This window comes from Ipomoea triloba, chromosome 12, assembly GCF_003576645.1.
Source record: "Ipomoea triloba cultivar NCNSP0323 chromosome 12, ASM357664v1".
Classification (NCBI taxonomy): domain Eukaryota; kingdom Viridiplantae; phylum Streptophyta; class Magnoliopsida; order Solanales; family Convolvulaceae; genus Ipomoea; species Ipomoea triloba.
The window spans coordinates 23,654,869-23,671,657 of record NC_044927.1 but is presented as its reverse complement, the minus strand read 5'-3'; the positions used below and the strand labels follow the sequence as shown (position 1 = coordinate 23,671,657).

The 16,789-nt window shown below is 35.8% G+C and overlaps 1 protein-coding gene across 1 annotated transcript; it reads left to right on the top strand.

The window, feature by feature from the left end:
- Positions 1 to 9,866: 9,866 nt before the first annotated feature.
- On the top strand, positions 9,867 to 13,077 carry LOC115998660 (GABA transporter 1-like). Its single transcript, XM_031238283.1, has 7 exons — positions 9,867 to 10,071; positions 10,166 to 10,396; positions 11,018 to 11,115; positions 11,280 to 11,466; positions 12,119 to 12,249; positions 12,341 to 12,574; positions 12,665 to 13,077. The coding sequence occupies exons 1-7, from the start codon at positions 9,954 to 9,956 to the stop codon at positions 13,043 to 13,045; spliced, it is 1,380 nt and encodes a 459-aa protein (XP_031094143.1). The 5' UTR covers positions 9,867 to 9,953; the 3' UTR covers positions 13,046 to 13,077.
- Positions 13,078 to 16,789: the final 3,712 nt, after the last annotated feature.

Below are 16,789 nucleotides of genomic sequence, written 5' to 3'. Positions count from 1 at the left end.
CACTTTCAAAAATAGGTATACTTTCACATCACATTAAAAAATTATTATCTTTCAATAATAATAATAATATTGTGTGTTTAGAAAATGTGACGAAAGACTTTATCTTAACTCAAAACATTATACTTTTGCTTCACTTTTTAAGGTTTGTAAACTTTACATATATTTTAAAGATTGCATGTCACCTAATGCTAAAAAGAAAAATTAATTAATAAATAATGATATGATTTATGTCATATCCCATTAAAAGAGAGTAAATTTTAAGGGCATAAATAGTCTTACTATAATTATTTTTTTTTAATGTGTACTTAAATAGATCTGACTTTTTTATTAATCCGAAGCCGCCTTTTTTAAATGCTCTTTTCGCTCAAAGTTCACCATTGATGCTCTGATGTTGATTAGCTGATTTGCTTCCTTTATTTTTTGTATTAAATTCTCCAATCCTGAAACAATTTATTTATTTTTAATAAAAAGAATACAAATATAGCGTTCTACATTCACCTAATCCTATTTCCTAGCTAAACAAATACATTTTGTATCTTTCCCAAACTGCAAATTAAATACCCTTGGTCCGGCCACGGACCATCTCCATTCGGCCTATAGCATATTATATCATAGTGCAGCTATCATAAACTGCATCATAGTTTGAAGTTTTCCTGTTGTACTAGGAATCATTTTACTTTACTTCCCTCATAAACTTCCATTACAACAGTGAGTAAACTCAGGACATAGTTTAGGTAATTGGTAAATTCAAAGAAAAAAACTGTGATGAGATGCAGGGCTAGATTCCTTATGACTAGACAAATTTCTTCTATCTATCTTTACCACTAAGCAACAAATTCTGCCAAAAACCTAATAACCTTATAATTAGTGAACAAACTCTTATGACTAGACAAATTTCATGAAGTAATTCTATAATGTTATGAATATAATTATTTATATGTGGCCATTATCCCAGTTATTGTATTTCTGGATCCATGAAGGGTCAAGTGTCCTTTGGAGTATCGAAGGGTCAAGTTTATTTCCTATATATAGGTTCATATGTTCATTTGTAAATGACACCTCTGAATGATATCAATAATAATCACTCACTCCCTTCTCTCCATACTCTTGTTCTTTCTTTTTATTTTCGCTTTTGTCCCTTTTTGTGTTGTTTCTTTCCACTTTTTCTTCTTCTTTTCCTAATTTTCGGATTCTTTGTCTCCCTTTTTTTTTTTTTTTGTCTTTTTGTCATATTCTTTCTTTTGGCAGACACTCCACCATGTTTTCCTCTTCAACTTTTTCTTTTGTTTTTATTTTATTTGTCTCATCCTCCTTTCATCCATCAACAACAGCAACACAACCCATTTCATCTTCATTATCATCAACTTTGCATCATCACTCCCTCCATTACTGCCATTTTCTGCAACTTCAATCAACAAACCCATTATATAATATTATATGTATATATATAATATGAATAAGAAAACAAGAAACACTGTTAGTCCATCATTTTCTTCGTCCGTGACTCGTGAGGGAGAGAAAAATCGAGCTTGACGCCGGCCATCTTGTCGTTCGTCAACTCCTCTATAGCTCGTCGCCGGCATCGTATGAAGAAGATGAAAGTCGGACAGCGTCGTCGGCGGAACCAACTCCGCCGCCAGAGGAAACTCGTCATCGTCTGCTGTTCACGAACGGCGGGAGATAGAGGCTGCTACCGCCATGTCCGCCGTTATCTTGCCGCCGGTCGAGAAGCGGAGGAACGGAGGTTCATGGATCGTGAAGATACTACGTTCGTTGCTACCAACCACCGTAGTGGTTGCGTCGGTGGTGTGCGACATGGAGCGTTCCGGCGGTGGTGGTTGCGACGGAGTTCGCCGGAGTACGACATGGATTTGCTGTTGTTTTTCATTTTTGTTTTTGGCCGGGAAAAATGGTGGCGTGGGTTTGGTTTTTGCCGGAAAAAATGGTGGAGTGAGGTTTTTGTGCATTTGGTTTAGAGCACTCGTGCTGATAACGTGTTGTAAATAGAAATGAAAATGCACAAAACTAGAAGAATTACAAGCAACCATCAGAGAAGGATTAGATCAGAACAAGAGTATGGAGAGAAGGGAGTGAGTGATTATTATTGATATCATTCAGAGAAATGGGAAAGAAGTGAAGCAGATTGTATATGAAGTTTTTGGGATGATTTATTCAAAGATTGGAGGGGGTATTTATACTACCAGGAGAGAAGTAAACAAATATATATATGTACAGTAATTACATATAATTGTGCTAGTCTGGATGGATTTGTCAAACGCCTAAAAGCTTAGCTGACAACCTAAGGTCACGGGTTCAATTCCCCTAACCCATAGCTTTTGTCTCCATCGTGAACTAGCTTTCCAGTCAACATTTAATTATTAAATGTTCTGCAATCTGCCACCACCAGCCGTGATAGCTAAGTGGATTAGATCCTAGCTTTCAAGTGAATGGTCCAAGGTTCGAACCACAACTTGGACATCCACTATTTTCTTTTTGTTTCATAACACTCCCCCTTGGATGTCCAAAGGATGAACACTATATTGCCTCGTTAAAAACCTTACCAAAAGAAAAACCCAGTGGGAAAAAAAAACTTTGGGTAAGGGAAAAAGAGTACAATATGTGCTTCTTGATAAAGACATCAATTTGTGCTCCCACTGCTTCTGATACTTATGCCTCATTAAAAACCTCGCTAGAAAAACCCAATGGGAAAAACCTAGTCGAGGGAAAAAGAGTACATGGTATGTCTAATTATGTGATGTACCGGTTGCCTCATTAAAAACCTTATGCTAAGAAAAACCCAGTGGGAAAAAGCTTAGCTAAAGGAAAAAAAAGAGTACAACCATAAAACCTTCTGGGTTTAATCTTCAGGATTTTTCAAGGTTTTCTCGATAACCTAGTCGAGTATATTTAGAAGTTATCGCTCCCCCTGAAGATAACAATCTTCCAAGTCTTCGCATCCCTATCTTGTTAACATATTTTTCAAAAATTGACGTCGGTAGGGATTTAGTGAACAAATCTGCTAGATTGTCACTAGAGCGAATCTTTTCAACAAGAATTTCACCGCTCTTTTGGAGTTCATGTGGGTAAAAGAACTTAGGCGCAATGTGCTTTGTAAGGTTGCCCTTAACATACCCACTACTCATCTGTGCAACACATGCAGCATTGTCCTCATACAAGATAGTGGGGTTGTCAACTCCGCTCGCTATACCACATGAATTATGGATATGATGTATCAATGACCTTAGCGAGACACATTCTCGTGAGGTTTCATATAAGGCAATGATTTCGGAGTGATTAGATGAGGTAGTAACTAGGGTCTGTTTAACAGACCTCCAAGATATAGCTGTACCTCCACAAAGGAAAACATAGCCAGTCTGTGATTTGGCATTATGAGGATCAGACATATAGCCAGCATCTGAGTAACCAATCAATGAGATATCCTGGTTACTCTCAAAGTAAAGACCGAGGTCTTTTGTACCTTGGAGATATCTAAGGATATGCCTTACACCCTTCCGATGTCTTTGGGTTGGAGAGGCACTAAATCTAGCAAGTAAATTTACTGCAAAAGCAATATCTGGTCTAGTGCAGTTAGCTAGATAGAGTAAAGCACCAATAGCACTTAAATATGGGACTTCAGGTCCTAGCATATCCTCATCATCCTCTTTAGGTCTAAATGGGTCATTGTTCACTTCAAGGGACCGAACCACCATTGGAGTACTAAGGGGATGTGACTTATCCATATAGAATTTCTCTAAGAGCTTATTTGTATAATTTGACTGGTGTATAAAAATTCCACCAGGGAGATGCTCGATCTGCTGGCCGAGACAAAACCTAGTCTTCCCCAAGTCTTTCATTTCAAACTCCAATTTTAAGTAGTAACATGCTTCCACAATATCTTTGTGTGTTCCAACAATGTTCATGTCATCAACATAGATAGAGATGATGCAAAAACCATCTGATGACTTCTTAGTGAAGATGCAAGGACAAACATCATTATTTATATATCCCTTCTTCTGGAGGAATTCACTTAATCGGTTATACCACATTCTCCCCGATTGCTTTAAACCATATAATGATTTTTGAAGCTTGATACTATACATGTTGCGATCCTTTTTCTCCCTCAAAAAAGGATTTTCAATACCTTCGGGTATTTTCATGTATATATCGGCATCTAGTGACCCATAAAGATAAGCTGTCACTACATCCATCAACTGCATATCTAATTTCATTTTTACTGCCAGTGATATTAAGTAGCGGAAAGAAGTGCCATCAATAACAGGAGAATATGTTTGCTCAAAATCAATTCCGGGTCTCTGCGTAAAACCCTGAGCAACCAACCTCGCTTTATATTTTACCACCTCATTGTTTTCATTCCTCTTCCGTACGAACACCCACTTAGATCCTACTGGGATCATACCTTTCGGGGTAAGTACGGTGGGACCAAAAACTTTTCTTTTATTAAGCGAGTTGAGCTCTGCCTCAATTGCCTCTTTCCACTTTAACCAGTCAGAGCGCTTCCGGCACTCGGTTATTGATTTTGGTTCTGGATCCAGATTATCACGTGATATGTTCAAGGCAATTGCGCAGGCAAAAGTGTCGTCGACGACTGTCAATTCTCTGTTATGAGTTTCTCCTGTATTAACAAAATTTATGGCAGTTTCTATATTTACATCAACCAGATCATTATCATTTCCCAAAATATTATGATCTAGGTGTTCCGCATCCCTAGTGTTATATGGAGCACGTGCATGTTCACTAGGTATTTCGTCTTCAGGACGTATAAAAACTTCCTGAAGTGACTGTGAAACTTTACCATTTCTGGTTTTCCGCGGATTTAAATCTTTTGCACCAACTGGTCTCCCGCGCTTCTGGCGGTGGGGAGTGTCAGTGTGCATACTTGGACCCTTGGGGACTTCTACTCTAGAAGGAGCATTCAGAGCAGGAATATGGGACCTAGTCACTCCTTTATAATCAGTAAAAGCATCTGGCAGGTTATTTGCTAAAGTTTGCAAATTAACAATTTTCTGAACTTCCAGTTCAGTTTGACTAGTACGTGGATCAAGATATTGAAGATCTTTTTCATCCCATGAAATTTCTCGACATTTTGTTAAATAAGGTACTTTACCTCCCCCTAATGTCGGGAAATGATCTTCATCAAAGATGCAGTCAGCGTACCTCGCAGTAAACTGATCTCCTGTCATGGGCTCTAGGTATTTAATGATGGAGGGAGATTCATATCCAACATATATACCTAATTTTCGTTGCGGGCCCATGGAGGTACGATGTGTAGGTGGTATAGGAGTATAGACTGCACATCCAAATATACGCAGATGGGAAATGTTTGGTTCTATGCCACGTAGTAGTTGTAAGGGGGAATGATCATGATATGCAGTAGGTCGGATTTGTATCAAAGCCGCAGCATGCAATACTGCATGTCCCCAACAAGAAATTGGTAAACTGGACTTTTGTAGTAATGGTCTTGCAATTAATTTAATACGCTTAATCAGCGATTCAGCTAGACCATTATGGGTATGGACATAAGGTACAGGATGCTCTATTTTGATGCCCAAAGCCATACAATAATCATCGAAAGCAGTCGATGTAAATTCTCCAGCATTATCCATTCTTATTGATTTAATCGGATAATCTGGGAACTGGGCATTTAATTCAATAATTTTCGCAATAAATTTAGCGAAAGCTTTGTTCCTCGTTGATAACAGACTGACATGAGTCCAACGAGTAGAAGCATCAATAAGGACCATAAAATATCTAAATGGTCCAGAAGGTGGATTAATAGGTCCACAAATATCGCCCTGCAACCTTTGCAGAAAAGCAGGCGATTCATGTCCAACCTTAGTACGCGACGGGCGTATGATATATTTTCCTTTCGCACAAGCAATACATGTATACATATTTGGCGAAAGTACATGAGACCTTGAAAGGTTATGTCCATCAGAATTAGAAATAATCCGACCCATCATATTTTGACCAGGATGACCTAAGCGGTCATGCCAAATTTGAAAAGAATGTGGATCTTTTAATTTCATGGTTAGTGCAACACATGAAGTGTTGGGTCGTATATGGGTATAATACAACCCAGAAGATAAAGATGCAAGTTCCTCAACCTCTTGCTTATGACCAGTGATTAACTGAGTCATGATTAAGAACTCCTGATTTCCCTTAGTTTTAGTTTCAATATGAAAACCATTTGCCCGGATATCTTTAAAACTAAGCAGGGTTCTCTTAGATTGGGGATACAACAAAGCATTTTCAATTAGTAACTTTGTACCTTTAGGGAGGATAAGTGAAGCTCTACCGGAGCCCACTACTTGTATCTCATCATTTGCAATTGTTGTGATATTATTGTCTGTCTTGTTCAGTGTCTGAAAAAACCTTTTAGCTAAGTTTTTTCCCACTGGGTTTTCTTAGTGTAAGGTTTTTAATGAGGCAACCGGTGCAACACATAATTTAACATATATCATGTACTCTTTTCTCATTAGGTTTTTCCCACTGGGTTTTTTCTAATGAGGTTTTTTACCGAGGCATGACTATGGGATGGTAATGTCAAAAGGAGAACATTACAGAATCCTGAAGATTATACACTGAATATTTATGACTGGTTATCCTGAAGATTAGACCCTGAAGGTCATGAATGATTTATGGTTGTACTCTTTTTTCCTTAGCTAAGTTTTTCCCACTGGGTTTTCTTAGCCTAAGGTTTTTAATGAGGCAACCCTATATAACAGATACTTTGAAATACATCATGTACTCTTTTTCCCTTGACTAGGTTTTTTCCCACAGGGTTTTCCTAGCAAGGTTTTTAATGAGGCATGAATGTGGTGAGATAATGACCAAGGGGGAGTGTTATGAATATAATTATTTATATGTGGCCATTATCCCAGTTATTGTATTTCTGGATCCATGAAGGGTCAAGTGTCCTTTGGAGTATCGAAGGGTCAAGTTTATTTCCTATATATAGGTTCATATGTTCATTTGTAAATGACACCTCTGAATGATATCAATAATAATCACTCACTCCCTTCTCTCCATACTCTTGTTCTGATCTAATCCTTCTCTGATGGTTGCTTGTAATTCTTCTAGTTTTGTGCATTTTCATTTCTATTTACAACATATAATAAGTATTAGTAGATAGTGCATTTTTGTGATTAATGTTTAATTAAATTATTTGTGATTTAATAATTAATCAATTATAATGTTGATATTTTCTATAATGCTACCTTTTTTTAAAAAAAAGCTCTATAATGCTACCTAAAACTATATAAATGATAAAAAAATAATACCTATATATTATTCACATTTGGAATATAACAATATTATATTATATTGGTTCCACACTTATGGGGTTAGTCCAATAATTGTTGATAGTGACCTACACCTTTGGTAACAAGTTGACATGAAAGTGATGTTTCGAGTTCCTTAAATAAGTAATTTGCATGAAATTAGAGCATATAAACAATATAAATTACTCTTTACTCAATTACTGAAATTAAAATTAATCATATTTTTCCGTCTTTAATGTCATTTCTATCATTGCTACAACTAAAGACAACGGAATTATTCTAGAAATATAGATTTTAAAAATCATTTTTTACATTTTGTCATATATTGTAAAATTATGCTACCACGTAGTCATAAAACCATCAACAATCCAAACCTTCCAAGAAGATTGAGTTTAATATTTTGAAGAAATACTATTAATGTCAGCGTTTTTACAACAATCAAGGGTTGACATAATTTGTTTAACAGATATTATAGATAGGGACGAAGCTATCTTAGGGGTAGGGGGGCCTGCCCCCCTCCCAACCCCACCCCTACCCTCACCCTAATTTTGTTTTTTTAGTAAATATGTATGTATATATTGATAAGTGATAAAATACACTTTTGGGGATATATATATTTTTTTAACAATCTAAAATGTTTATATTAAATGAAATCAAAATATATATTACACTTCAAATTCAGAAAAAGAAATGAATCAAATAATTAAAGTCACAATTTTTCTTTTTTATCTTATTTCTTTTATCAAGATTTTAATAATGGAAGACATTAACTCATCAAGTATCCATTTTAATTTAAAAAATCTCTAAATTTGAGATATATGCTTTAGTTTTATTAGTTATGTTGATTAATTAATAAGTGATTTATTGTGTGTTTTAATTATTTATTTACACTTTTAAAATATACATTTGCTAGTTTAAATGATTAGTTTTGAAATTGACAAAAATTAATATTGATTATTTAATTTGTGATCTTGATTTTTGTCTTTTATCTCTCAAATTTTGAAATATTCAGTTAATCATTAAAATAAATATCAATTAATCATGAAAAAATTGGTGGCAAAATAATTGATAAAAGTTGACAATCTATATATAATTTAAATAAATGTTGTTGTTGGTGGTGGACGGTGGTGGTGGTGTTGTTGTTGTTACGGAGTATTATTATAATTTTTGTTATGGGAAAAAATTTTAAAGTAATGCTCGTCGTACTTATGTAATTATGTATTTCATACTTTATTATACAAGGTACACTCATAAATCATTATTAATAATAATCACAATAACGTGTGCTATATATTATAATATGGTATGATTAATTATATTGTCGAATAACATTGTAAATTTTCTCTATTACATCAACTCCAACTCGACACCGCCTCTGATTATACATATGTTAGAGTGTATTGAAAAAATATTAATTGTGTTATTTAAAACAGAGTTAATTCCATTTTTTGTCCTAGATTTATAGGTGGCAGTCCGCTTTTAGTCTTTTTTTATTAGAACATTCACTTTTGGTCCTAGTATGATTGTGACATGACAATTTTTGGTTATTTATCAACAAAACAGTTTAAATATCGTTAAATACAAGAACATTTCAGTCTTCAATTATTGATGTTTTCAAAAAATAAACAAAAAAAATCTAGCGGTTCAACATACTTTGTATAAAAAAGGATTGAAATGTCTTTGTATTTAACGATATTTTAACGATTTTGTTAATGAAGGACTAAAAATGGTCATGCCATAGTAATATTAGGACCAAATGAGGATGTTCTAATAAAAAATGACTAAAAATAAATTATCACCCTATAAATCTAGGACAAGTAACTCTTTTGCTCAAAGTCCGAAATGGCTGCTATGCTGTTGATTGAGTGATATGCTTCAATCCATTGACTTTTATATTACAAAAAATCAGTGTTGCAGTCAACGACGTGCTAATTCTCCCACCATCAAACAATACAAAATACTGATGATAGGATAACTTTCAATAATTTTCCACTAATCTCAATGCATGCCTTTTGTACTTTTCCCAATTTGCCGATACCTTCGGGCACCTCCACTGCGCCTCTCTTACATCACAGTTTGAAGTTTTGTTATTAATAAAAACAATATAGCTTTATTAGCGACAATTTCAACCCAGTTGATTAAATTGCTAACTTAGCAACCAATAAATAAGTTGCTAAATCTAATAACTTAGAATAGTTGATAAATAGACTATTAATGCAATTATAAAGTTAAAAGATCAATTTTTTAAAAATTCCATATGTCAAGAATGTAATCTTTAATGGTCCTAAAAGCATGTTATTATAAGAAAATATATTATGTGTACTCCCATTTTTTACTCTTAATTTTTAATCTTGATGTAAACACTTGTATTAGAAATTACATGAAAAACATAATTTTTGGTATCCGTCGTCAGATCAAATAGTAAAATTTAGAGAGTAAGATTTTAGGGTCTATAACTCAACCATTATATTCCATGATTACAGCTAGCACGTACTTTTTATATTCATTAACGTTGCTCAAAAAGTCTCAAATTTGACTATTTCACTATCACTGCAACACTTATCTTGTTGTCTTTATCAACCAACCTTCCTCAAGAGTCCCAGATATCTCAAGCCGGCCGGCCTGAAGCCTCTAGCTACATCGAACAATATAATGGCTACAATTGCACCGCGGTCCGCCGGAGCATCGCCTATAGACGCCGAAAACGGCGTGGTCGTCGTTGGTCCGAAAGAGCTAGACGCCGGCGCTCTTTTCGTTCTAAAATCCCAAGGTCAGTCTCTCAGATCAATCAGCTCCTTTAATTTTTTTCTTGTAAAGATCGAATTGAAGAACTAACTAACGGAAGTTTATATATATTTGTGTAGGGTCATGGTTGCACTGCGGATACCATATGACGACGGCGATCGTGGCGCCGGCGCTGCTGAGCTTGCCGTTCGCTTTCACGTTTCTGGGATGGGTGGGAGGGCTGATTTCTCTCACCTTAGCCGGGATGGTCACTTTCTATTCCTACTACCTTTTGTCCGTAGTTTTGGAACACCATGATCGTATTGGGAAACGCCAACTTCGCTTCCGTGACATGGCTCATCACATCTTAGGTACACATATCATAATTTTCTATAGGATCACAATCTGATCGAATTCATCGAACACTTAGGCCTTTTTGGTAAATGGCTGTTTGTTGGCTGATTGGGTTGGCTGTTTGGGTTAGAAGATATGATTTGTTGATAATATTGGCTGATTGTAGAAAGTTGTTTGATAAATTAGCTGTTAGCTGATAGCTATTTGGTATAATTTCTTTTCTCAAAAAGCTAATTGAAAAGGCTGCTTTGAATAGCCTTTTGAATTTTAGCATTTTGAAGTTACAAAAAACTTATTAACCAAACAACTAATAGTGATCAAATAAGCCTTTTGATAGGCTGATAATTTACCAAACAGGACCTTAATTTGAATTTAATGTTTCAAATTTAACTTTGTCTTCTTTTTCTTTTTTTTTCTTTTGTTGGTTTGAACCTGTTAATTTTAGATTATCTAGGCCGATTTACTTTCTTGTATTCTTTTGCCAATTAGTTAGGGTCACAAAGTAGTGAATTTCACTCCAAACTCATATTTGAGTAGTGGGCTGTAAATTTTTTTAATTTACTAAAAAAATTACTACATATAATCATGTATATTTTTTTTATGTTCCTGTAATTGCCTCTAAAAATCTATAATCGCAGGGCCAGGATGGGGCAGGTATTTTGTTGGCCCTCTGCAGTTGACTATATGCTATGGTGCTGTAGTTGCATGCATACTCTTAGGTGGACAATCTCTCAAGGTTGGACCAACTGTACTTTTTCTTGTCCAATTCTCTCTAAAATAATGCCATCTAAAAATGGTAAACAAAAAAAATAAAAATTACTATTATCTTTTAATCATATTTTTATGAATTTTTTTTACAGTCATAACTCACATGTTATGATATATATTAATATTTTGCAGTTCATTTACTTGGTGACTACACCAAATGGAAGCATGCAGCTTTACCAATTTATCATCATCTTTGGATGCCTAACACTAGTGATGGCACAATTGCCATCTTTCCACTCCCTCAGGCACATCAATCTTGTGTCTTTGGTTCTCTGTCTTGCTTATTGCGCTTGCACAACCACCGGCTCCATTGATATTGGTAATGAATCGTATTTAGAAATATTCAATTTTTTTTTTATGGATTTAATTCATCCAGGTGGTTCGAATTATCAAATCCAATAATTAAAGAGTAAGGGTAATATAGTAAATGACAAATGAACAAGATGAATATATGTCACGGGACAATATTGTATTGATAGTAATGTTGTAGGATGATTACAAGGAAGGCGTAATGCTATTACAATAAGATTTGTATTTAGATCATAGAGACGAAATGCCTCAACAAGACAATTAAGTGGATATTTATACCTAGAAGCTCCTAACCGCCCACCTAAAAATGAGGAATCGGTTATAACCTTTGATTGTGCTTGGCGTCTCGATCGGGTTGACAGGTAAGTTGGTCGAGGCCTCATGGCCAAGCCCGACCTGGGGCTCAGCCGAAGCCCAGGTCGAGGCCTAGAGTGGGCTCGGGTATGGCTTGGGCCGAGGCCTAGGCCGGACGCCACAACCTAGGCTGAGGCCCAAGGGCTCGGCTATGACCCCAGTGGCCCGGGTCAAGCACGGGGCTTAACCCTGGGTCCTCAGGTCTATTCAAATCCTTCTTTCACCGCTTCTCCGGGTCGAATTGCTCCGCTCTTATTCTGAATATATCCATTACTTTTCACACTTTTTTATTGTTTGTAATTTGATAGGGCATTCCAATAAGGCGCCGACAAGAGACTACTCCGTTACTGGTTCTGGAATTAACCGTGTTTTTGGGATCTTTAATGCTGTTTCTATCATTGCTACAACTTATGGCAACGGAATTATCCCTGAAATACAGGTGTTTCAAAACATAATTTCATAAATTAAAAAAAAAAAAAAAGCTCAAAAATTAAATGTGTGCTTATTATTTTGTGCAATCATCCTTGCAGGCAACCATAGCACCTCCAGTAACAGGAAAAATGTTAAAAGGGTTATTGGTATGCTACTCTGTTGTGATCTCTACATTTTTTAGTGTCTCAATTTCTGGGTATTGGGCATTCGGAAACCAAGCTCAAGGATCAGTGCTCCAAAACTTCATGGTTGATGGAAAGCCTCTGCTCCCCAAGTGGTTCCTTTTGATGACTAATGTCTTCACCTTAACGCAAGTATCAGCTGTAACATTGGTAAGACATTGAAAATTTTAAGAATCATAACAAAGGAGATTAATTTTATAAAGATTGTGATTTTTTGTTTGGTTGGTGTGCACAATGTAGACATATTTGCAACCGTCAAATGTAGTTCTAGAGAATAAATGTGCGGATCCGAAGAAGGATGTGTTGTCAATTCGCAATGTTGTGCCACGATTAATAGCCCGGTCAGCGACAGTGGTGATAGCGACGACGTTGGCTGCAATGTTACCTTTCTTCGGGGACATCATGGCAATATTCGGGGCGTTTGGTTGCATTCCTTTAGACTTTATTTTGCCTATGGTTTTCTACAATGTTACATTCAAGCCTTCTAAGAAAAGCTTAATATTCTGGGGAAACACCATTATTGCAGTTGTCTCCACGGTATTTTCATTGATCGGGGCAGTATCATCAGTGAGACAAATGGTTCTTGATGCTAGGACATATCGTTTATTTGCAAACATGTAATACACTAGTTTAAATAGTGATGTGTCGAAGAATTTTGGGCCTAGATTAATTTTTAAAAAAAAAAGTTGGGCCAACGAATGAGTTGGTGAAGTCCAAGTAGTAAGCCAAGTCCCAAACGTGGAGGCCCAAGGAGCATTCCTAACATGTCTATTATAAAGATAGATAGTAGTGTAAAAAGAGTATAAATTGTAGTTTTGTCCTAAGAAACCTTGTATACCCTTGCCTTGTCCGAATGTAACTAGGGGTAGGGTAGCATGAATCTATTCGTATAAATAGGGACATTGCCTAATAGCTTTGTAACACATAACCAATCAATAATACTTTGTCTTCATAGCTCTAATATAGTCCTACTGTACAATCCTTATATTTGAAACTAGTTTACCAGCTAGTTCCAAAATTTGAAAATTCGAGTTTTACTAAGTAGTTAATTATTACATTGTATTATTTAAAGCATACTATACTCATGTATTTATATAAAAATGTTTCAAATATACTCATCTAATTGTTCCAAAATTAATAACTCAATGGAGCTATAAAGTAACAAGCCAAATAACTTGAGTAGTAGTCTCATGTCTCTAAGAGCAATCTCATTTGTTATAATTTTTTTGTGGGTTTGTGCCGACTATGTAGGAGAGAGAAGAAAGTGAGAAGAGGAAAAAAGAAAATAAAAAGACAAAAAAAATTATGATAGCAAAAGAATAAAACTAAGGTTATTTACGCGCCCATTAGTGCAAACGCCTGCTGGGCGCGAACATTGTTGCACACACGCAGACTCCTGCACAACTTTCCCCCTTCCCCCCAAATGGACCCCACCCAAAAAAAATTGTAGGAGAAAAAACTAGCTTAAAACCCCCCATTTCCCATTAGATAAAAACCAATCATAAATTTTTTCTTCCGGAAAAAAAAACCACCCAAAAACTACAAATGTTGTTGGGCGTTGGCCGAGTTCAGCCCCTGGTTGATTCGAGACGTGGCGTTGTGGCTAATTATGAAGGAATATTGTTATATAATTAGTGTTTACCTACTTATCATCAATTGATTTTAAGTAGGATATTGCAACTAGATAGTCAAAGAACTCTGTAGTTAAGCGTACTTAACTTATAGTCATCACTAAGATCTAACAAATTAAATGCAGTTGCTCTAAGGCTAGTAATAAGCCGGCCTACACTCTTAGCTCTATTTTTAATGAGGTTGACTTTAATGGTTCAATTTTAAAGTGATTAATTTTTAAATATCCCACCTTAAAATATTCAATTATCTAATTTTAATCAACACAAACTTTTATGAGATGAAAACTTTAAAAATGAGAATAGTTGAAAATTGGCAAAATCTCCTATGAAACCTTTTCATAGATCATTATCTATGAAACATGACAGATTTGTAATAAGTATTACACTCTCTCATTAGTACTAATGTACAATATAGTTTCTCTAATAAGTAATTCTTCAATCCCTACATGATAGTTTACTACATAAGTACTGCATCTCTATCTAAAAACAATCCACATTACATAAAAGATCTGTAAAATAGTATCATATGAGACAAACCTTTAAAAATTACATATTTGCTGGCAACAACAACAAAAAGTGTACTTGAAAACTAACGAGAAGATAAATCATATTTTTCCCAAAATTGTTTCTTATAAACAAGGTAAGAGCTTTCTATTTATTATGTATAATCCCATCTAATCGAACTTCTACATACAACTTGTAACTCAACTTGCCCATAGTCACGTGCCCGTTGTCATTTAGTTTGCAACAACATTTCCATCACGATAAATATAAATAATGTTGGATTTTTATGCAATAAATGTATGTTTGAGAATTACAAACATGTTTCTGAACTTAAATAATATTAGGGAGTTGTGAAGTTGAAATATTATTTCAAGTTTAGAGAATTTGTTTAAAATACTATTTAATATTTGGGAAATTAGGAGATAAAATCTCTTGAATTAACTTTATGAAAAATCTTGAGAAAAAAGAAGAATCTCCCAACTTAACTTTTCGGAAGATTTACGAGAAACACACCTTGACCCCTAGACCCATAGGTCGAAAGGTTCTCACCTCTTTTGGATAGCTTGGTCCATGCGGCTTTCCATGCGATTCGTCAGAATAACTAAGCCCTCACATGTTCCCTGCAAGAAAAAGAAATAGATTTTTGCCGCCTTCCATTCATGTGAATCAAGTAGGATTTTTCACTACCTTCCCCACATGAAAACTCATTGGGACACCTTCCCTCTTTGTGGGCCCAACTAGGATTTTTTACCACCTCCCCTGCATGTGGGCTTATGAGCCGTTTTCCCTACTTGAAGGTTCCTTGGGTTGCCTTCGTTGCATGCAGACCTAGTATGATGATGTGTACGAGGCAACTACCTTGCTCTGTTGGTCCATATGATGATGTGTAGGGGCTACCTACCATGTTTTGTGGGCCTAACACTGGAATTGATATTGTTCGTTTTTTTGTTATTTTATTTTTTGAGTTGCCTACCCAGCCTGCAAGGTCAACTATAAACATTTTTCCCTCTTGGGCCGCTACCATGTGTTGTGGGCCCACCACTAAAAATGAAATGGGTGAAGAGTAGTAAAGAAAGATAATAAAAAAAATTTTATTACCTTATCGACTGCTTGTAAGCCTAATCACAAAATTTTTCTAGATCACCTACTTAGCAAGCCCATTGTCAAAATGAAACTAAAAATGCTTATGTTACCTCCTCGGGGTGCTTATATATCTTGAGAGCCCCTTGCTTGTGAGTCCATGCATCCTTTCTTTTTTGGCTACCTACCCAACTCGCTAGCCTAACAAGAAATTAAGAAATGTTTTTTTTTTTACCTCCTTGACGTAGGCCTCGCTTGGCTTTATGGTTAATGGTGTCAAAGGCATAAGTGTAATCTTGGAGGCCTGCTTGGGATGAGGGGTCTAGCTCTCGGGTAGCCCTCCACTCTGCTCAGAGTGTCATTATGTAGGTCATTCCGACACGTTCTTATTTGGTTCAAAAACTTCTTATGTTAGGGATCTCTTGGAAGACCTATCCTCTTCCTTTCTTTTGGCCCAATTCGCTTCCTTGGCCTCGGCGTTCTGGTTGGCCTTTGCCATTAAGGCAACGTAGGTGCTCAGGGGTTTAAGCTTAAGATTTTAGTATAAATCCCCGACCCTTAATGCTTCTATGAACATGGTGATTACGGACTTGTCGTCCATCTCATCTACCTCTACCTCTTCGGTACACGAACGGACAAGAAAATTGATTAGAGCTTCACCTCCCTTTTGTTTCACCGTGGCCAGTAAGTGAAATGCTCAAAGTGAAATTTCTCTTGCTTACTTGCCACATCGTTGTTATCGCCTTTCACCCGAATATGCATAGCCTATTGTGCAGTAACTTGGTTGGTTGGTGGGAGGGGGGATGATGTTGTGCGTAATGTTGTGGGTTTGAAGCCTGTTGCCTAATTGGTTATACCTCTTTAGTTCTTTTTGCTCCCTCACCTTTCAACCCCAATGCTTCCTTTACTCTTATTGGGTTAAGACTTCATCATTGATTTTCCCAATAAAATAGGGCCCATATTCCCATCAAGGATATAATATTGGTTTGACCAATAAATAGTAAATAGACAGATAAAATGAAACATAGTGCATAGTTTTTTTTTTTTTTAATGTGATGGGAAATACTGAAAATGGTACAACTTTTTAGAGTAATTTGAAATTGTAGGAATGTAAAAAAAAAATTATAAATTTAATAATATGACTCACTTT